This window comes from Cetorhinus maximus, chromosome 16 (genome assembly GCF_964194155.1).
Source record: "Cetorhinus maximus chromosome 16, sCetMax3.hap1.1, whole genome shotgun sequence".
NCBI classification, from domain to species: Eukaryota; Metazoa; Chordata; class Chondrichthyes; order Lamniformes; family Cetorhinidae; genus Cetorhinus; species Cetorhinus maximus.
Genome location: NC_135894.1, coordinates 63,553,241 through 63,575,340, shown reverse-complemented (window position 1 = coordinate 63,575,340; position 22,100 = coordinate 63,553,241). Strand labels below are relative to the sequence as shown.

The following is a 22,100-nucleotide window of genomic DNA, read 5'->3' as shown; positions in this document are numbered from 1 at the left end:
TATGTCAAATAATGATTTTTAATCCACCAGCTAAAAACCCAAATTGAACTTTTATAAACAGAGACTAAAGGTGACTTGGGCTTGCAGCAAAAGGTGGCTACTCAATTTGCATCACTATTCCTTCCAAATTCCAATCTATTCAGAAGATGACAATATGTCTGAAAAGAACTATCAAGGTCAATAACCAGGGGAATATGAGTGAACCACATATCCTAAACCCATTAGCAAGGCGTCAAGGCAATCACGTGAGGTACTCAACTAGTGGAGACAAACCATTAAACCTAATTGCTTGGACAATGGGACCCTGGATGAGAAGGGGGGGTGGGGTTCCCAGACATGAACTGATTAAGTTACAAGAGGGAACACACTAGTAACTATCATGTTTGTGCCACTGGATGACGGTCATGTGAAAGGCGTGTTTAAGCTTCTGCTTTCTCTGCAGTAAGATGTCAAGCAGCTGACGAGAGAAGACCTGATTGGGGTCCCTCCTTCCTCTCTCTCTCCAACCTACCGTGCAAACCCTGTTTGCTGACTGTGACCACCTAGGGATGCCCCTGCTGTAGCCAGAGGCTTCTTGAAGGGAATCAACCCCACGCTACTGCCTCCAAAAGGACAGTTAAATCAGCTGGCTATGTCTTAAATTTGCATCCACAAGGGAAACAGCAGGGCCGCCAAATTCATCCTGAAGGCCAAGTCACCAAACTATGGACCATATACTCCTTCTATTTCTGAGATTCTAATTTGATTCATCTATCTTTCCCCACTCTGTAATCTATTTGTGTGTGTGTGTGTGTGTGTGTGTGTTTTCTATTTTAAACTCTATAAAACCTGTCTGATTGGTTCTTTTATGATCACAGCGCATGAACAGTTAAACACACTGAATTGGCAGGTATATCCTTTTCACAAAAACCCTGTTACAGTCAAACGAGGAATGGGAAAAGGGGGGAACCATTCAAACCCTCCTCACCTGATCATATTATTTTTGAATAAACAAACACATGAGGAACAATAGCTTCCTGGTGCATTTACCATGGCAGCATCTCAACCAATTGCAGCCAACTTGCCAACAAATCAACACCCCTTTTTTCATGCAGTATAAATTGTTGTTCCCTCTTAAATTCTTGCATCTCTCCTGATGAGTGAAAAATGAAAGGTTTCAACAGTATGTCTCTTTTTTGAGCAAATTTGTGGTCCTGCAAAATCCGGCTAGACATGACTAGGTAAAAGTGCACTGAATTAACTGCAACATTGTGGTCTGGTCATTTCAATAATTAACAGAAGCTCACAACTCAGCTTTGGCTGAGCATCAGTGGGTAACTCGAAAGATTTATCTGTTCCGGGGCTGGGAACTGTTTAGAGCCCCTCGGGCTGTACAGATCAAAATGAAAGGCTGTAAATGATTGTAATATTGTTTGTACTGATGCACCTGGTGATACATTTTGTAAAAGTTTAACCTGGATTGTACCCTTGTAATGTTGTTTTTGAAATGGTTTTGAATGTGACTGAAGATAATTTATGAATAAAGTATATTTTTACAAAAAAAAAAAAAAAAATCAGTGGGTAGCTTAATGAGGATGCAGAAAATCTGACTTGCAGTTCAAATTTAAAGGGATGTGCCTGTATAAACATAAGTATATGGATAAAGTATTTCTGTAACCCCTATAAGGGGTAAAAATGAATTTTGACTAGTTGTCATAAAATGTCAGGACATTGGGTAGTAGAAGCTTTATGTAAAAATGAAGTGAAAAGAAATATAACAAAAGAGACGTGAAACTTGGCCTGGTAGACAAATGATGGAGTGGCATAATATCCATTTATCTGTTTGATAACGGAGGCATAATGCGCATGCTGCTACATGAGAACATGTGACACTTTTAGGCCCTTCAAGAGAAGACAAAAGTCCACCTTGCTTGTCAAGAAATGGTGTCATGCTTAACAGTCTGTACAGTGCAAAGATGCCATCTACCATGTTCTGCCCTTCTGGGAACGTTTCTGGAACCTTCCCACCCAGGGAATGTTTTGTGCCCTAGCAAGCTCATGCTTCCTTTCCATAGGGAAAGTGATAAATATGTTGCTCCTTGCAAGTACAGCATCTTTCATTTATTTGATGCATCTGTGTACATCCATAGTCATAAGCTACTGACAGCAGCTGAAATATCTGCTGGTATCAAAATTTAATATGGTAGTGTGTGACAGAATTTCACCCAGAAGCCATAACCATAAGGAAAATTTGTAATGACTTTAAAATGTTTGGGGCATCTTTAATTGTTTTTAAATGTGTTTGAAAAGACTTTTAAGATTTTGTATCAATTATAAAGGGATCAATTATAACTTCTGGATAATAAGAAATACTAGTTGTGACCTGGCGACCATTGACCTGAAAGCAGTATCAACAGGAAGAAAATTAAAACACGGAAGCTGCGTGACAGAGAAACAAAGAGAGAAGGTAAGTTGAGTCAGAGAGCTGGATTTCTGAGCAGTCTGAAAGCATGTTTAGAACTTCTGTCACTGTTTCTTTTACCTCTGAGTGATTAAATACCCACATTCAGCCATACCATGCGAAGATAAAGTTGGTCCTGGTAGAAACATGCTACCACAACCAATTGGAGCTGAGAGTTGAGAAGGTTCTGGAAGGAAGTATGCCATTATGCAGAAGATTGCATGGTGGACTCTGCTTATGTAGAAGCTGTTGCCTGTGGGAAATCGGTTATGTCCTTGAAGGAGAGGAACAGGAATTCTGCCCCAGGAAGCTCTGAGCTTAGAAGAACTGTTAAAGCTGAAATTGGTGCCATACAGGCTGAGTGGACTGCCTATAAAACCCATGAGATCTATCTTTGTTGCATCTATTATTCCATGTGCAATTTATAGTTTATACCAATTATGATTTGCTTATTTACTTATGTTTAATTTATATTGATCCATGTGCAATTTATAGTTTATACCAATTATGATTTGCTCATTTACTTATGTTTAATTTATATTGATCCTGATGTGTTAAAGTAAAAGTCACAAAAAGTGAAATTTTGTTCGATAATTTCTTCATTTGGGGGTCGTTTAGTAAATTTGGTTTGTTTGATTTACAGATTCCCACAGGGATCATAATATAGTGACTTTTATGCCCACAGAAACAACTACCAGCAGATTGGCCACCACAAACTTGTAGAATTCTACAAGAAACACCTTTATGAAGTGTAAACCTCTGAATGGGACACTTTTAACAAGCCCAGAAATAAATGCCAATAAATACACAATGTGGGTTAAGCTATAAAGTATGTAGAATAGTCACACCCGTTTTGTTCCCTCAAGAACTTTTCTTCTAAGGGTAACATGGGAACTCCCAAAGGAATTTCTATCTCATCAAGTACCAGATGGCAGTAAGAGAGTTTTAAGAAAACAGGGGTGAGAGTGGCCATAGACAAAAAGGTCTGAAATCTTTTTGTGATAAGGAATTACATAATTATAGCACCTTTATGATCTGTAGTGAAATTCAAATGCTTCTTGGCCATTTCAAATGCGTGGAATTATTAGACTTCAAGTGGGTAGAAACATTAGTTTCCCCTTTGTTTACCTTCTATCACTGACAAGACTGTGGACCAATGCATACATATTAAATCACCAAAGTGACCTCAGCATTTCAGCATTCAATGCAGTCAGTGCATGTAATACAGGATGAAGACTATACTAACAACAGAACATGACCTTACTGGATTATGTACATGTGAAGCGAAGCAAAGGACCTTTGGAAAGGTGCTTTGCAAACTATTTTCTAATGTGACCCCATTTTAACTCACCACCACTTTCTCAAGGAGAGTTAGAGGTAGGCAACAAAGGCTGGCCTTGCCAGCAATGCCCACATCCTGAATTAATTTTTAAAAACCCTTGAAAATTAACATGACCCCACTTGCCAGCAAAAACAAAATAGCAATAAAGCAGCATAGTAACATTCAGTATATAATTATTAAAGTTCGTGTAGCACATATAATAGGAGGTCTTGTGGCACAGTTGGTAATGTCCTTGCCTCTCAGCCAAAAGCTCCTAGTTCAAGTCCTACTCTAGGATCTGATGGCCAAGGAAAGCGTGTTCATAACATGGCCAAACAGATTGAGTATTAACTTGCAAATCCTTCCAACACACGCTAATGTTAGATAGTAAGACCAGGAGAGATTCCTGGTCAGCCAGAAGGAAAGAAATTGGAGCCTTTCCATCATGCAACCTGCAGAAGACAATGACAAACCACTGCAGTACCTTGCCACGGTCTCCAACACCCTCTTAGGGCATGGTACCTGAAAATGATCACACATAATACATCATATAAATATGAAAATGTTTGTTTTTAAAGTACCTTGTAAAAATATTATTTTAATATATTCATGAGGATTTCAGCCAAGCTCTCCATATTCCATGGTAACAAGATTGAGTGAAGCCCCTCTTCTGCCTCGCACACACTGTAATCAGCCCCTCTCCCTACCTAACTCATATGCCCCTCTTCCCAACCCCTCTCCTCCCCACTCACTCAGCAGCTCCTCTATCCAACACCCCTCATCCCCAATCACTCATTCAGCGTCTTTCTCCCCAACACCTACCCCTCCAACTCATTCAACAGCCCCTCTCCCCAACACCCAAACCCCCCCACTCATTCAACAGCCCCTCCCTCCCCCTCTCCACACATTCAGCAGCCCTTCTTTCAACCCCTCCCTCACTCAGCAGGCCCTCTCCTCACCCTCTTCCCCTCACTCAGCAGCCCCTCTCCCCACTCGCTCACTCACACAGCAGCCTCTCTCGCCAGTCCCCGATCCCCCCACTCAATCAGAGCAGCCCCTCTTCCTACCCTTACACACTCAGCAGAGCCTATAAAAAAACTCTCTCCTCCTCTTTGGCATGCTGTACCCCACAGTGATGCTGGCTCTGCTCCTTCCACTCCCCAGACCTGATGAACCCCATTGACACTCTGGCTCTGCTCCCAGCACACCCCTGGGCCTGCTAAACTCCATGGAGACTCTGGCTCTGCTTCCCCACTCCCCAGGTCTGCTCCTGCTGAACCCCACAGACACTCTGGCTCTGCTCCAAACCTCTGGATCCCCTGAGCCCCACGGAGACTTGGGCTCTGCTCCTTCCTCCCCAGGGCTACTGAATGCAGTGACTCCCCAAGTGATCAGCAGCGGAGCATACCCTTCCCATGAGATAAGTGGTAGCAGCTGGGTCCAGGCTGGTGTAAGGCTGAATGGCCACTCCCCTGGACCTGCTCCCCACCTTGTTACTAGTGAAGATCTTCCAGGCTGAGACTCTCTCCTCCTGGCTTTGGCTGTGCTGGAGGTGGCGGCAGCCAAGGGCAGGCAGAAGTCAGGAAAAAAATTAAAAGGGCAGAATTCCACTATCCAAAAATCAGAATTCCACCAAACGGTGGAAATTTCTCATCCCTGAAGAAAATATGTTGAAAATAAAAGGTTAGGAATGCTAAAAATTAGACCTACACAAAAGTTAAGGCACCGATCATAATGATGCTGTAGGTAAAGCAAAATTATAATCAAAAATAATCTAGCATTCCAACCAATTTATAACGATTGATCCACCATAAAGACGTCTGATACGGAAAGCTATTCATATTCTGCAACCTATCTAACAGTGCTATTGAAGAGAAACTTGATCCAAACTGGGGCCTATTCAAAACATTTTTGCAGCTTTGGTGACGCTTACACTGGTCCAAAGCCTCCAAACACCTAGCATTTTTGGAGACATAAAACGTAGCAAGCTTTAGATTGCGTGTGCAAACTGGGTTATGTGATTTTGCGGTTTCATCTCACCCTTAGGAAGGCTCCACACAACTGGTAGATCATTGAAAACTGAGACTGTAAGAAGTACTTCACAAATCTATTTCACCTTTTGTGATTTATACTTGTAGCGTGAGGATCATCGTAGAGCTAGACAATCAAAGGTGACCTTACCTTCAGTGTAGGCATCATCATGATCATGAAGCTGATCAATTGTCTCCATGGCCATAACATATCCATTGGTTTTTGGATTTATTTTTGACTTTTTTGAGGGAAATACTTCTGCTACAGCACATTCAGATGCTCTTTCCACTCTCTATTAAAAACAATGCATCTTTCAACAAATATCTTTTTTTTTTCAATTTAAGCAATTCATTAAAGTATATCTGTCATCATGAACTTAGCTGATCATACTCACTTTAATCCAGTTTTGGATATCATGAGGATCCATGTTTGGCTACAGATAAACATAACAGCATTGTCAATATCCGTACAATAATTTAATAGATAATCTGCATAAACTGCAAACCAACTGTATCTTGACCCTTTTGCAATCAATTTTAGTTCACTAATACCAAATTTTATAAAATGAAAAACTCCATTGAGTAAAAGCTCTAACATTTCAGAACTGCAATTTGACTTAACCAAGGTCAAATGTTAACAGATTAGAATATAGATGAACATTCTTTACATGTAATGCAATCTTAGATTTTGGATAGCTTTGACGTGTTGCTATGTGTGCAAAGAGGAACTGAATCACCAAAACCAAATTTTAATCCATCTTCTTCTTTGACGCCATAATGTGAAAACTTAAAGCATTTGGAGTAAAAGACCCACATCAGGCTTCATTTAATTCAAGCACTTTAATTGTTAAACTCCTTGAAGAATGTATACTGGCTGGATCTATTCTGGAATCTATGTTCTACAACTGGAAACCTGCTTAGGTGCTCTTCAAGCAATTTCAATCATGTAGTCTTCATTATTATTACGTTGAGAATGCTATATGTTAAATATTCACCTGTGCTTTCCAAGCAGTAGAATTCATTGTAAATTGTAATTGAACCTTGTAATTTTAACCAGTGTTGATAGATGTACTTTCAGCATGCCAGTAGTGCTGGTTTGAAAGATGATCTAACATCTGTGAATTAATTTCTAAAAATATTTATTTTGGCCTCGTTAAGTAAACTAAGTTCTGTGGTAAATTGTGGTTTAGGAGTGGTGTTACTATCATGGGACAAAACAGCACTGTTGCTTTTATGTTTAATTTAATGAAGCTTGATGGGCAATGCCAAACAGGAGGAAAGTGTCTTTAAAATAGCATTGTGTTTCCGGCATATTGGTGACTTTCTTGGTCTGAAGGTGTTGAAAACAAGTCAGGAAGTCTAGGTTAGCATACACTCTCACAAAAGGAAAAGGTCCAGAACCAAGACTGGGCTTGCATAAGTTTTCTGGTAACATGTGCTCTACATTTTGCAGTCCCACACCAAGTCTGTGCAGTCAGACTAGGTGTCTCAACATCAACTTGAATAAGCAATGGTAGTCTCCAACTGAACATCAGGCCCATTATTTTAGGTTGTCATGCACCTGTCACTGACATCTGCCCCCTTCCTGGACATTCACAAGCTGAATCAGACCACCTGAAATCGTGACATGCTGTTTGACCCAAACTGCTGAGCTTCAAACCACAGATTTTATTCAGCACCAAGACCAGCTATTTCCATTTGCAAAAGGTTGCTGGTCTCTGTCCCTTGATAATATCTCTGCCACTGAAAACATTATATGTATTTGATCCATCTCTAAATGTGATTTGCTCAAATGCATTCTTTCCTCACCTCCCTTTCTTCCGCAAACTTCAACTTGCCCAAAATGAAGTCACCTGTATTTGGATCTCTTGTCCATCATACTGATTCTCACTGCCCTACCCCGGCTTTCTATACCCGAAGGTATTAGATTTATCCTTTTCATCCTCATCTTATAGTCCCTCCATGGCTTGCCCCATCTCATTCCTGCAATCTCCTCCAAGCTCATACCACCCCTGCACCTCTCATTCTTGACTTTAGCTTGTGTGTGTGTCCCCTGCACTTTGCACCATGGGTTATGGCGTGTCTTCAACTCCCTCCCTAAATACTTTGCTGTTCTACTTCACTCCTTCCTTTCAAAATCTTCCTCAAATCCCGTCTTTTTGATGAAACTTTCATGTACATCCCTTCATCACACAGCATCGGTTTTCCCCATCTTCCTTACCATTTGTGAGGTTCCCTGAAACTTATTTTTATATTGTAAAAGCACTGCATAGATGAACTTCTTATGGAATGTCTTCCTGGTTCTTTATAAATTAATTTGTATTTTATCTGTACTTTTGTTTCTGTGAATCATTTAAATTTGGTCTGCAATTCCACTTGTACAAGGAGGCCTAGTATTGTGACATTTCCCCATTCTGACTGTCAGGAGACATTATGGATGTCCTCTCCAGTAAACAGTTCAGCATGTTCAGGGTTAATTATGAGAGTTCCTCAGTACACAGAGATTATAGGTGTAGGTTTCAATTTATAAGATGTGGTCAGTTTATGGAAATTATTAATACATTTGCATGAGAAGAAGATGTAAAAAGCATGAAGCACTAAGCTATGTGAGTTATGTGTTCCCTGCAGTGCTGTTGTTCTCAGTAATTACTGTTCTGCAATACTTATTCACAAATAATTGGTTGCAATCCTATCTATCTTATGAAAAAGACAGATACCTGATATCATCTGATAGCTGTCCATTTGGAATCACTATATTAGAGTGCAGTAACCATGAGACTGTTACCAGGTACCAATCAGTTCCCAGTGCTCTGTTCCCCATACGAATCCCCAAGACTTACTACCTCAAAGTCAGTTTTTCTTTTGCTTGAGCATCTTGTAACAATTCCTAGGGTGTGTTTCCTCAGATTTGAGCCTTGGCTCCAAATCCAGTATGACAGTGACCTGAAATGCCATTTGACGCATGATGTAGTACAAAGCAGGCCCCTCGTCCTGGGCTGCCCTATAACTTCCATAGCCAATTCTGTTCTTCATAATAAGGCAGGGGTGAGATAATTTCTACAGGGACGTGTAATCAGAGTCCCAAGTCTGCTTCCAGATCTCTGCAGATGAGATGATTTGGAAAAGGCAATGGAGAGAAAGGAAAAGAGGCAAAAGGCCTATAGAGAGAGGAAATAGAGGTTTTGGCAGACATAAAGTGAAAAAGTAAGACTTGCATTGATATAGCACTATTCACAACCTCAGGATGTCCCAAAGTGCTTCACAGCAAATGAAGTACCTTCGAAGTGTAGGGTACTGTTGTGATGTAGGAAATGCCGCAGTTAATTTGAGCACAGCAAAGTCCCAGGAACAGATAAATGATGTGTTTTGGTGATACTGACTGGAGTATAAATATTGGTCAGGCCACTAGGGCGAACGTTACTGTACTTTTTGGAAATCGTGCCATGGGATATTTTACAGCCACACGGGAGAACAGATTGAGCCTGGGTGGAAAAAAAAACAAGCGGAAGAGAAAGAGGAGGCAAAGGGAAGAGAAAAGCCAGCAGAGGGAACGCGAAAGAGAACAGAGATTACGGTCGGTCCTTTAATTTGGGCAGAGGAAGTTCATTGTTTTTAATGAGTTTAAACAAAGACTAACTCCATTGAAAGTCAATGTATTACTAAGAGAAAAAGAAAGGGTGCTGATGAACTACCTTGGGTCCATGTTTATTTTGAGTGAATCTCTTCCAGCGGAAAAGCTCCGAGCGGCCAAGCTCCATCTCCAACTCCAACTCCTGCACCAAGATGGCCGGCTCCGTGCCGCGCTCGGCACGCTAGGAATTGTAGTTCTCCACTCCCGGAACCCAGACGTCGCCCAACGGCGGAAAAACATCAACAACTACAACTCCCATGTGTCAGTGCGCCCAACCGCCCTGTTGTGCAGCAGAATCTGTTGTCGCCATGCAACGACCAACGGCTTCTTGGATACACCAAAAATAAAAACAAAAGTTATTAAATTTAATTCGAAAAGATTTCCATGAGACTGAACAGGAAATTGAAATATGTCGGGGATCATCAGGTTTGCTTTGAATTAATATATGCGTTATATATTATATACACTTGGATGTCAACTCTGACTCAGTGGTAGTCAACTCTGACTCAGTGGTAGCAAACTCACCGAGTGAGAAGGTTCAAGTCCAACGCCAGAGAGTTGAGCACATAATCTAAACTGACACTCCAGTGCTAATTTTCTCCATTCTAATGAATAGAATGGCAGCACATTCAAAACCCAGGACCGCTGCCATCTAGAAGGACAAGGGTAGCAGACGCATGGGAACACCACCACCTGGAAGTTCCCCTCCAAGCCACTCACCATCCTGACTTAGATAGATATCACCGTATCTTGTAATGAAAGTTTCTTATTTGGTGTTTCATCCTGGTGAATGTTATCTAGTCTCCACATGACCTTCTTATCAAAGTACAAATAAAGAATTGCAACTGGCTGGTGTCATAAACAATTTTCAATGTTAATATTTTTCTTATTTAAACGCAGGGTTAAAGATTGCTCTAGCCTACCAAATTATACTTTTGAGTCATTTAGGCGAGCAATTCACACATTAATCTACATGTTTTATTTCCCCACTTTTTAAAAATTAATTTATAGGATGTGGGTGTCGCTGGCTAAGCCAGCATTTATTGCTCATCCCTAATCGCTTTTGAGAAGGTGGTGATGAGTTGCCTTATTGAATCGCTACAGTTCATCTGGTGTAGGTACACCCACGGTGCTATTAGGGAGGGAGTTCCAGGATTTTGACCCAGTGACAGTGAAGGAACGGTGATATCTATCTAAGGTGAGTGGCTCGGAGGGGAACTTCCAGGTGGTGGTGTTCCCATGCGTCTGCTACCCTTGTCCTTCTAGATGGTAGCAGTCCTGGGTTTTGAATGTGCTGCCAAAGGAGGCTTGCTGAGTTTTTGCAGTGCATCTTGTAGATGGTACACATTGCTGCCACTGTTCATCGGTGGGTGGAGGGAGTGAATGTTTGTGGAAGGAGTGTCAATTAAGTGGGCTGCTTTGTCCTGGATGGTGTCAAGCTTCTTGAGTGTGGTTGGAGCTGCACTCATCCAGGCAAGTGGAGAGTATCCCATCATATTCCTGATCTGTGCCTTGCAGATGGTGGACAGGCTTTCGGGAGTCAGGGGGTGAGTTACACACCACAGGATTCCTAGCCTCTGACTTGCTCTTGTAGCCACAGTTTTTATTTGGCTAGTCCAGTTCAGTTTCTGGTCAATGGCAACCCCCAGGGTGTTGACAGGGTTCTCCCTTGTTGGAGATGGTCATTGCTTAGCACTTCTGTGATGTGAATGTTACTCGCCACTTGTCAGCCCGAGCCTGGATATTGTCCAGGTCTTGCTGCATTTGGACATGACTGCTTCAATATCTGAGGAGTCGTAAATGGTGCTGAGCTCCTGCAGTGATTACCTAGAATTGAGATAATTGACCTCTAACAACCACAACCATCTTCCTTTGTGCTAGGTAGGACTCCAACCAGTGGCGAGTTTTCCCCGATTCCCATTGACTCCAGTTTTGCTAGGGTCCTTGTCAAATGCTGCCTTAATATCAAGGGCAGTCACTCTCACCACACCTCCGGAGTTCAGCTCTTTCGTTTATGTTTGAACCAAGGATGTAACGAAGTCAGAAGTGGAGTGATCCTGGCGGAACCTAAACTCACTGTCAGTGAGCAGGTTATTGCTAAGCAAGTGATGATTGATAGCACTATTGATGACTCCTTCCATCACTTTACTGATGGGCGGTAATAGGCTGGGTTGGATTTGTCCTGCTTTTTGTGTACAGGGCATGCCTAGGCAATTTTCCACATTGCCAGGTAGATGGCAGTGTTGTTGCTGTACTGAAAGAGCTTGGCTCGGGATGTGGCAAGTCCTGGAACACAAGTCTTCAGTAATATCGCCGGAATATTGTCAGGGCCCATAACATTTGCAATATCCCATGCCTTAAGCCGTTTCTTGATATCATGTGGAGTGAATCGAATTGGCTGAAGACTGGCATCTGTGATGCTGGGGACCTCCGGAGGAGGCCAAGATGGATCATCCACTTGGCACTTCTGGGTGAAGATTGTTGCTAATGCTTCAGCCTTATCTTTTGTACTGATGTGCTGGCCTCCCCTATCATTGATGTTGGGGATATTTGTGGTGTTTCCTCCTCCAGTGAGTTGTTTAGTTGTCCACCACCATTCACGACTGGATGTGGCAGGACTGCGGAGCTTAGATCTGATCGTTGGTTATGGAATCGCTTAACTCTGCCTATCGCTTGCTGCTTATGCTGTTTGGCACGCAAGTAGTCCTGTTTTATAGCTTCACCAGGTTGACACCTCGTTTTTAGGTACGGCTGGTGCTGCTCCTGGCACGCCCTCCTGCACTCTTCATAGAGCCAGGATTCATCCCCTGGCTTGATGGTAATGGTAGAGTAGGGGATATACTGGGCCATGAGGTTACAGATTGTGTTTGAGTACAATTCTGCTGCTGCCGTGGCCCACAGCACCTCATGGATGCTCAGTCCTGAGTTGCTAGATCTGTTTAAAATCTATCCCATTTGGCACTCTGGTACTGCCATACAACATGATGGAGGGCATCCTCAATTTGAAGATGGGACTTCGTCTCCACAAGGACTGTGCGGTGGTCACTCCTATCGATACTGTCATGGACAGATGCACCTGTGGTAGGCAGGTTGGTGAGGATGAGATCAAGTATGTTTTTCCCTGTTGCTGGTTCCCTCACCACCTGCTGCAGACCCAGTCTAGCAGCTATGTCCTTTCGGAGTCAGCCAGTTCAACTTGGTAATGGACATTGAAGTCTGGGCCCTTGTCATCCTCAGTGCTTTCTCCAAGTGGTGTTCAACATGGAGGAGCTGATTCATCAGCCGAGGGAGATGGTACGTGGAAATCATAAGACCATAAGACATAGGAGCAGAAATTAGGCCATTCGGCCCATCGAGTCTGCTCCGCCATTCAATCATGGCTGAAAAGTTTCTCAACCCCATTCTCCCGCCTTCTCCCCGTAGCCTTTGATCCCCATACCAATCAAGAACCTATCTATCTCGGTCTTAAATACACTCAATGACCTGGCCTCCACAGCCTTCCGTGGCAATGAATTCCATAGATTCACCACTCTCTGGCTAAAGAAGTTTCTCCTCATCTCTGTTCTAAAAGGTCTTCCCTTTACTCTGAGGCTGTGCCCCCGGGTCCTAGTCTCTCCTACTAATGGAAACATCTTCCCCACGTCCACTCTATCCAGGCCTTTCAGTATTCTGTAAGTTTCAATCAGATCCCCCCTCATTCTTCTAAACTCCATCGAGTATAGACCCAGAGTCCTCAAACGTTCCTCATATGTTAAGCCTTTCATTCCTGGGATTGTTGTTGTTAACCTCCTCTGGACCCTCTCCAGGGCTAGAACATCCTTCCTGAGATACAGGGCCCAAAATTGCTCACAATATTCTAAATGTGGTCTGACCAAAGCCTTATAAAGCCTCAGCAGCACATCCCTGCTTTTATATTCCAGTCCTCTCGAAATAAATGCCAACATTGCATTTGTCTTCCTAACTATCGACTCAACCTGCAAGTTAACCTTAAGAGAATCCTGGACTAGGACTCCCAAGTCCCTTTGCACTCCAGATTTCTGAATTGTCTCCCCATTTAGAAAATAGTCTATACAATTATTCTTCGTACCAAAGTGCATGACCTCACACTTCCCCACGTTGTATTCCATCTGCCAATTCTTTGCCCATTCTCCTAACCTGTCCAAATCCTTCTGCAGCCTCCCTGCCTCCTCAATACTACCTGTCCCTCCACCTATCTTTGTATCATCTGAAAACTTAGCGAGGATGCCCTCAGTTCCTTCATCTAGATCATTAATGTATAAAATGAAAAGTTGTGGTCCCAACACTGACCCCTGCGAACTCCACTAGTCACCAACCGCCATCCTGAGAAGGACCCCCTTATCCCCACTCTCTGCCTCCTGCCAGACAGCCAATCTTCTATCCATGCTAGTACCTTGCCTCTAACCATGGGCTCTTATCTTACTGAGCAGCCTCCTGTGCGGCACCTTGTCAAAGGCCTTCTGAAAGTCCAAGTAGATAACATCCATTGGCTCTCCTTTGTCTAACCTACTTGTTACCCCCTCAAAGAATTCTAATTCAGATTTGTCAGGCATGACCTCCCCTTGATGAAACCATGTTGACTTTGCCCTATTTCACCATGCACTTCCAAGTATTCTGAAATCTTATCCTTAATAATGGACGCTAAAATCTTACCAACGACCGAGGTCAGGCTAATCGGCCTGTAATTTCCCATCTTTTGCCTCACTCCCTTCTTAAACAGGGGGGTTACATTTGCGATTTTCCAGTCCTCTGGGACCCTCCCTGACTCCAGTGATTCCTGAAAGATCACCACTAATGCCTCCACTATCTCTTCAGCTATCTCCTTCAGAACTCTGGGGTGTAATCCATCTGGTCCAGGTGATTTATCCGCCTTCAGACCTTTCAGTTTTCCTAGCACCTTCTCCTTGGTAATGGCCCCCAAACTCACCTCTGCCCCCCGACTCTCTTGAACTTCGGGGATGTTACTCGTGTCTTCCACCATGAAGACTGACGCAAAGTACCTATTCAGTTCCTCCGCTATTTCTTTGTTCCCCACTACTACTTCTCCAGCGTCATTTTCCAGCAGCCCAATGTCCACTTTTGCCTCTCTCTTACCCTTTATATATCTAAAAAAACTCTTGCAATCTTCTGTCATATTGCTGACTATTTTACCCTCATATTTAATCTTCTCCCTCCTTATATCTTTTTTAGTTGTCCTCTGTTGGTCTTTGTAGGCTTCCTAATCCCCTGGTTTCCCACTGCTCTTTGCCGCATTGTATGCTTTTTCTTTAGCTTTTATGCTGACCCTGACTTCCCTTGTCAGCCATGGTTGCCTCGTCCTCCCTTTAGTATGCTTCATCTTCCTAGAGATGAATTTTTGCTGTGTTTCCCAAATTACTCCCAAAAACTCCTGCCATTGCTGTTCCACTGTCTTTCCTGCTAGGCTCATCTCCCAGTCAATTCTGGCCAGCTCCTCCCTCATGCCTCTGTAGTTGCCTTTATTCAACTGTAATACCGTTACATCTGATTCCAGCTTTTTCCTCTCAAATTGCAGGGTAAATGCTATCATATTATGGTCACTTCCTCCTAAGGGTTCCTTCACCTTAAGCTCCCTTATCAAATCTGCCTCATTACACATCACTAAATCTAGAATTGCCTGTTCCCTAGTGGGCTCCACCACAAGCTGCTCCAAAAAGCCATCTCGTAGACATTCCACAAATTCCTTTTCTTGGGATCCACTACCAACCTGATTTTCCCAGTCTACCTACATATTGAAATCCCACCATGATCACTGTAACCTTGCCTTTCTTACACGCCTTTTCTATCTCCTGGTGTATCTTCTGCCCCACATCCTGACTACTGTTCGGAGGCCTATACATAACTCCCATTATGATTTTTTTACCTTTGCGGTTCCTCAACTCTACCCACACAGATTCTACATCATCTGACCCTACATCATTTCTTGCTATCGATTTAATTTAATTTCTTACTAACAAAGCAACCCCACCCCCTCTGACAACCTGCCTATCTTTTCGATAGGATGTATATCCTTGGATATTTAGCTCCCAAACCTGATCCCCTTGCAGCCATGTCTCCGTGATGCCCACCACATCATACCTGCCAATTTCAATCTGCGCCACAAGCTCATTTACCTTATTTCGTATACTGTGTGCATTCATATACAACACCTTCAGTCCTGTATTTCCCGTCCCCTATCTCATTGTAATCCCTTTATCTGATGTGCTTGAAGTTAGATTCCTAGCCCTTTCCAAACACTCTGTCCTATTTTGTGTTCTGGGGACTTTAACAGCCTCTCCTGGGCTCTCCTTTCTTTTCAGTTTTTTCATAATTTTCCATGAAGTTGAATCCACCCCCCCACACGCTACCCTGCTGCTTTGTTTCCCATTAGTCATACTTCTTGGAGTTTTACCCTTCCCTTCCCCCCCGCCCCACTTTCTAGTTGAAAGTCCTGTTGACCACCCTATTTACCCTTTTTGCTAGAACATTGGTTCCAGATCGGTTCAGGTGGAGACCGTCCCAACGGTACAGATCCCTCCTGTTCCAATACTGATGCCAGTGCCCCACGAAATGGAACCCCTCTTTCCCGCACCACTCCTTTAGCCACGTGTTTACTTCCCTTATTCTCACGTCCCTATGCCAATTTGCACGTGGCTTGGGTAGTAATCCGGAGATTATAACCCTTGAGGACCTGTTCTTTGATTTAGTTCCTGATAATCCCCAAACAGGTCCTCTTTCCTAGTCTTACCTACGTTATTTGTCCCGATGTGGACCACAGCAACTGTATCCTCCCCCTCCCTCTCCAATATCCTTTCAAGCCGGTCAGAGATGTCCCTCATCCTGGCACCGGGCAGGCAACATACCATGCTGAACTCTTGATCCTGCTTACAAAGGATGCTATGAATTCCCCTAATTATAGAATCCCCTACAACTACCACTTGTCTTTTTGCTCCCCCCTCTTGAATAGCCTCCTGTGTCACATTGCCGTGATCAGCTGGCTCATCCTCCCTACAGCTCTGTTCCTCATCCACACAGGGAGCAAGTGCCTCGTACCTGTTGGACAAGGTCAAGAGCTGAGGCTCCTTTGTTCCTGAAAACAGGATCCCTCTACCTGCCTCACTTGCAGTCACACCCTGCTGACCCTGACCACTGACCAAGTTTGAGGTAATTAAACTACCGGGTATGACCGCCTCCTGAAACAAAGCGTCCAGGTAACTCTCCCCTCCCGGATGTGCCGCAGCATCCAGAGCTTGGACTCCAGCTCATCAATTCTGAGCCGGAGTTCCTCCAGCAACCAACACTTGCTGCAGATGTGGTCACTGCGGCTTGCAATGGGATCTGCCAGCTCCCACATCATGCAGCTACAGCACATCACCTGCCCAGCCATCTCGACTTAGATAATTAATTTATTAATTAGCTTTGCAGTGTTTTATTTTCCAAATTTGGTGCAGATTTCCTACCAACCAATCAGGTCACAGCTTTCCTGTGACGTCACTTTTTTAGTTTTGGCTTCAGTTACTCTGTGCCCCGAGGTCACCGCTCCGGTGATCCTCCCTCCGAGTCTGCTCCCTGGAGACAAGGCCGCGAATCCCCGAGGTAAGCTAGATTTATACTCACCGCTCCGGTGCTCCTCCCTCCGAGTCTGCTCCCAGGATTTACTCACCAATCAGCTGCTTTTTCTTTAAAATCCACTTTCAGAAGAGTGTCCCTCACAGGTCTGGTGCACTCCTGAAGGCACTGCCTCTTCCTCTCTCTCTTTTTTTTAGGTTTGAGGAGGAGGGAGGGATGGAAACACTACAGCAATGTAATGTTTAGGGCTATTCCATTCTTTAACAGTGGGTCCTCCTCGATTCCCTCCTGAGTCGCGGTGGCTGCGGTGACTTCTCCCAGAATGCTTCAGTCACTTCTCACCAGCGCCCTCTGTTGGATCTAAACAGCAGAAGGTTCCTTGCCCATGCTTGACCCAATGCCATAAGACTTCATGGGGGTCGGAGTCAGTGTTGTTGACTCTCAGGGCAACTCCCTCCCGACTGTATACTACTGTGTTGCCAGGGATGGGACGTTATCTGTAAGGTATGATTCCATGAGTACAACTATGTCATGCTGGACTAGTCTGTGAGACAGCTCTCCCAATTTTGGCACAAGTCCCCAGATGTTAGGGAGGAGGGCTTTGCAGGGTTGACAGGGCTGGGTTTGCCATTGTAGTTTCCAGTGCCTGGGTCAATGTCGGTTGACTGTCCAGTTTCATTTTAGTGGTTTGATGGAACTGAGTGGCTTGCTTGGCCATTTCAGAGGGCATTTAAGAGTCAAACACATTACTGCGGATCTGGAGTCACGTGTCACTTCCCTAAAGGGGCATTGGTGAACCAGATGGATTTTTATTAGAAACAAAAACAAAAATTGCTGGAAAAGCTCAGCAGGTCTGACAGCATCTGTGGACAGAAAGACAGGATTAACGTTTTGAGTCCGTATGACTCTTCATCAGAACTAAAGAGAAGTAGAAATGTGGTGAAATATATACTGTTTAAGGGGGGTGGGACAGGTAGGGCTGGATAGAAGGCCAGTGATAGGTGGAGGCAAAGGAGAGATTGCAAAAGATGTCACAAACAAAAGGTCGAAGGGATGTTGATGGTGGTGATACTGGCTAAAGGAGGTGCTAATGGTGACATTAAGTGTAGAAAACAGGATGAGCAAGCGACAGATGGCCCTGGTGGGGTTGGTGTGGGAGAAAAGATCAAAATAGGCTAAAAGGTGGGGATAAAACAATGAATGGAAATAAATTTTAAAAATAATAATAGAAATAGGTGGGAAAAAATATATATGAAAATTAAAAAATAACTATTTGAAAAAAGGGGATCAAAAGGGGGTGAGGATGGAGGAGAGAGTTCATGATCTGAAGTTGTTGAACTTAATGTTAAGTCCGGAAGGCTGTAAAGTGCCTAGTCGGAAGATGAGGTGCTCTCCCTCCAGTTTGCATTGAGCTTCACTGGAACATTGCAGCAGGCCAAGGATGGACATATGGGCATGAGAGCAGGGCGGCGTGTTGAAATGGCAAGCGACAGGAAGGTCTGGGTCATGCCTGCGGACAGACCGAAGGTGTTCCACAAAGCGGTCACCCAGTCTACGTCTGGTCCCACCAATGTAGAGGAGACCGCATTATGAGCAGCGAATGCAGTAGACCAAATAGACCAAAGCTGCTTCACTTGAAAGGAGTGTTTGGGCCCTTGGACGGTGAGGAGGGGCGAAGTAAAGGGGCAGGTGTTGCACCTTCTGCGATTACATGGGAAGGTGCTGTGGGAGGGGGCTGAGGTGTAGGGGGTTATGGAGGAGCGGACCAGAGTGTCCCGGAGGGAACGGTCCCTACGGAATGCCGACAGGGAACGGGGTGAAGGGAAGGTGTGTTTGGTGGTGGCTTCACCTGTCCCACCCACCTCATACAGCATATATTTCACCACATTTCTACTTCTCTTTAGTTCTGAAAAAGAGTCATACTGACTTAAAATGTTAACTCTGTCTTTCTCTTCACAGATGCTGTCAGACCTGCTGAGCTTTTCCAGCAACTTTTGTTTTAGATTTCCAGCATCTGCAGTATTTTGTTTTTATCTTGGATTTTTATTAGATTTATAATTCCAGATTTAACTGGATTCAAATTCCATCTATAGTGGGATTTGAATCCTGGTCCCCAGAGCATTACCCTGGTCTCTGGATTACCAATCCAGTGACAATACCACTATGCTACCACCTGTCCCCCAACCCCCTAAAATACACAACCTGAAGTGTCAACTTTAACTACAAGTACTTAAATTAAAAAAATGGGAACTAGGTGAAATTAAGATTTACTGCCAATATCCATCCCATAGAATAGAAAAAAAGTACTGCGGATGCTGGAAATCTGAAATTGAAACAGAAAGTGCTAGAAATACTCAGCAGGCAGCATCTGTGGAGAGAGAAACAGAGTTAACGTTTCAAGTCAAATATTCGACTTGCAAATTTTTTCTTTTCGAGTGCTATCCAATTTCCCTTTGAAAATGCTGATTTTTAAAAATTCTTTCATGGGATGTGAGCATCACTGGCAAGATTTGTTGTCCATCCCTAATTGTCCTCAAGAAAGTGGTGGTTAGCAGTCTTCTTGAATTGCTGCAGTCCATGTGGTGTAGCTACACCCACAGTACTTTAATGAAGGGAATTCCAGGTTTATGGTCCATTAACAGTGAAGGCGATATAGTTAAAAGTCAGGATGTGTGTGACTTGGAGGTAAACATGCAGTTTGCGGTGTTCCTGTGCGCCTGCTTCCATTGTCCTTCCAGGTGGTAGAGATCATGAGCCGTAACCTCCGTAAAGTGCTGGCCCACAGAAATTAGAAGAAATAAATACATACTTACCTGGACTTGAAAATAACACTGCCACTTCCATTCTCTGGAGCTGCTTGGGGCCTGCATCGAAAGAATCCTCGCAGGCCCCAGCGAAGTGTAGATCCAGCATATTCAAGGAGGCCATGCTCCTTTTTTACAGCACTAGCTGTCATAAAGCAGGTAAGTTTAAAGGACCAGGGAAATTGACAGGCATGGGGAAGGTAAGTGTCTAAGGTAAGTAGGTTGGATTTGGGGGATGGGTGTGTCTGGGAGGATGTTGTGGGGGAATTGTTGGGAGGGGTGCAGTAGTCCAGGGTTTGGGGGGCAGGTGGTGGTCCGGGACTTGGAGAGGGGTGGGGGGGGGGTGGTGGTGGTGGTTGGGTTGGTGGGGGCAGTGGTTGGGGGGTCCAAGGTCGGGGGGGTGCTGGTTGTGGTTGCAGGGTGTCTGAGTTGGGGGGGGTGGGGAAATGTTGGGGGGTGTCCGAGGTTGGTGGGTGGGGCTTTAGTGAGTCCAGTGGTGGCAGGGTTCAGGGGTAGGGGGAGTCACGTGGGGTTGGTCTGGGTTTCACAATAGTTACTCAGAAGTTAGAAGCTTTAATTCCTCTAACTTTTTCTGGGTAACTAATGGTATAATCCCAGTGGTACCATCCAAAGTTTGCGATTTAAATCATATTTTCAGATAGTTCCCAGTGCAATTGTCCAGAGGAAGTGTGCACAGCTGGGTAATTGCCATGCAAACCTTACCTGGGTATTTGACAGAGGGATTCCCCAGTGCATCTTTGGGGTAACCCCCAAATCTGGCGATGGGGGGGTTATGGGCCCATGTATTTAAAAGGTGCTGTCAAAGGATTCTTGGTGAGTTGCTGAAGGGCACCTTGTAGGTGGTAGAAACTGCTCACTGTCCATTGGTGGTGGAGGGAGTGAATGTTTAAGGTGGTGGATGGTGTGCTGATCAAGCAACATGAGGAAAACATTTTTTTACGCAGCAAGTGTTTGGCTCTGGAATGCACTGCCTGAGAGTGTGTGGTGGCAGGTTTAATTGTGGTTTTCCATAGGGAATTGGATCACTATCTCAAGTGTTTGACTCTGGAATGCACTGCCTGAGAGTGTGTGGTGGCAGGTTTAATTGTGGTTTTCCATATTGGAATTGGATCACTATCTGAAGAGGAAAAATTTGCAGGGCTCTGGGGAAAAGGTAGGGGAGTGGCACTAGGTGTATTGCTCCAGCAGAAAACTGGCACAGACATGATGGGCTGAATGGCCTCCTTCTGTGCTGCAAACATTCTATGACTCTGCCTCCAACAAACTCTCAGACAGCCATGAAGTTTTTCCTCAATCGGTGTCCTCTGTTTCTTAACCCTTCCGCCAATACAAACAGTTTCTCCCTGTCCTCTTGTCTCACAGTCTTGTAGCAGCACTCTGTCTGCACACATACCCCCCATAAGATGCTACTTGGGAGGCTGCGCATTCTTCGGAACATCCACCTGCCCGATCGTCGTGCGCATGCTCCGAGGCCGTCCATTCACAAACCGCCGCTCAAAGGAACACTGGCTGTTGCGCATGCTCCGAGCCCCCCCCCCCCCAAAATTCACAGACCTCCTCGCAGGAACGCCTACTGCCGCGCATGCTCCGAGAGCTCGTTTCGCTGAACCCCAGCCCCACACACACACACACGCCCGGAACACCGGCTGCCGCGCATGCTCCAAAGGCCGATTCGGAAACGCGCGAGCCCCGGATCACGTGGCCAAAGCAGCTCCTCCCATGACGCTGGGACGCTTCCGGCCGTTTGATTGGCTGGGCCTCGGAGTGGCTGCCGGGACGTTTTGGGGTGCCATGTGCAGGTGAGGTGTCTCTTTATTAGAATGGCTGTTGCTGTTCACTTCAAAAAAGGCACTGACGCTGTTAGGCCTTTAAAAGTAGAGAGGACGTGGCATAGAAAACAGATCCACTCCCAGCGCTTCCACCCGCCCTTAATACCAGCCTAGAGCTTATTTCTGGGTGGTCAGATTGGGTGCTGACCACAGTAAGTGAAAGTCGGTGAATTTTGCTCTTTACAGCCCAGCAGAGCTCTGTATATATTGTACAGATCACTGACAAAAAAAAGCTGTGAAACAGGAGCACCGCCTCAAAGTGAGATCAACATATTTCCTAAGCGTTGTTGCTGTAACACATCGATTCATTGATATAATCAGATAGATCAGTGTTTAAGTAACTGGATAACTAATCTAGAGAACGTGAATTCGAACCCCACTGCTACACTGTGAGTTAAAAGAATCTGGAAATATAAAGTTGGCATCAGCAAAAGTGATAG

General features: G+C 44.4%; 2 protein-coding genes across 7 annotated transcripts in view; one reads left to right on the top strand and one right to left on the bottom strand.

Moving 5' to 3' along the window:
* The window catches only part of ccdc191 (coiled-coil domain containing 191), a 58,789-nt gene extending 40,875 nt beyond the window's left edge, over window positions 1-17,914 (bottom strand). For 2 of the 6 annotated variants that reach the window (XM_078559914.1, XM_078559917.1), the window contains exons 1-3: window positions 9,484-10,516; window positions 6,187-6,225; window positions 5,943-6,084 (exon numbers count right to left, since the gene is read on the bottom strand). In XM_078559914.1, coding sequence (XP_078416040.1) covers window positions 5,943-6,084; window positions 6,187-6,225; window positions 9,484-9,549 — 247 coding nt within the window. In that variant the 5' untranslated portion in view covers window positions 9,550-10,516. Of the gene's footprint in view, window positions 1-5,942; window positions 6,085-6,186; window positions 6,226-6,786; window positions 6,907-9,483; window positions 10,517-17,100 lie in introns of those variants that run through there. The other 4 variants (XM_078559915.1, XM_078559916.1, XM_078559918.1 and 1 more) reach the window with 4 other exon arrangements.
* Window positions 17,915-21,533: 3,619 nt separating this feature from the next.
* qtrt2 (queuine tRNA-ribosyltransferase accessory subunit 2) overlaps window positions 21,534-22,100 on the top strand; it is a 35,854-nt gene continuing 35,287 nt past the window's right edge. The window contains exon 1 of the mRNA XM_078559924.1: window positions 21,534-21,630. The gene's annotated coding sequence lies outside the window, so the exon portion shown is untranslated. The remainder of the gene's footprint in view (window positions 21,631-22,100) is intronic.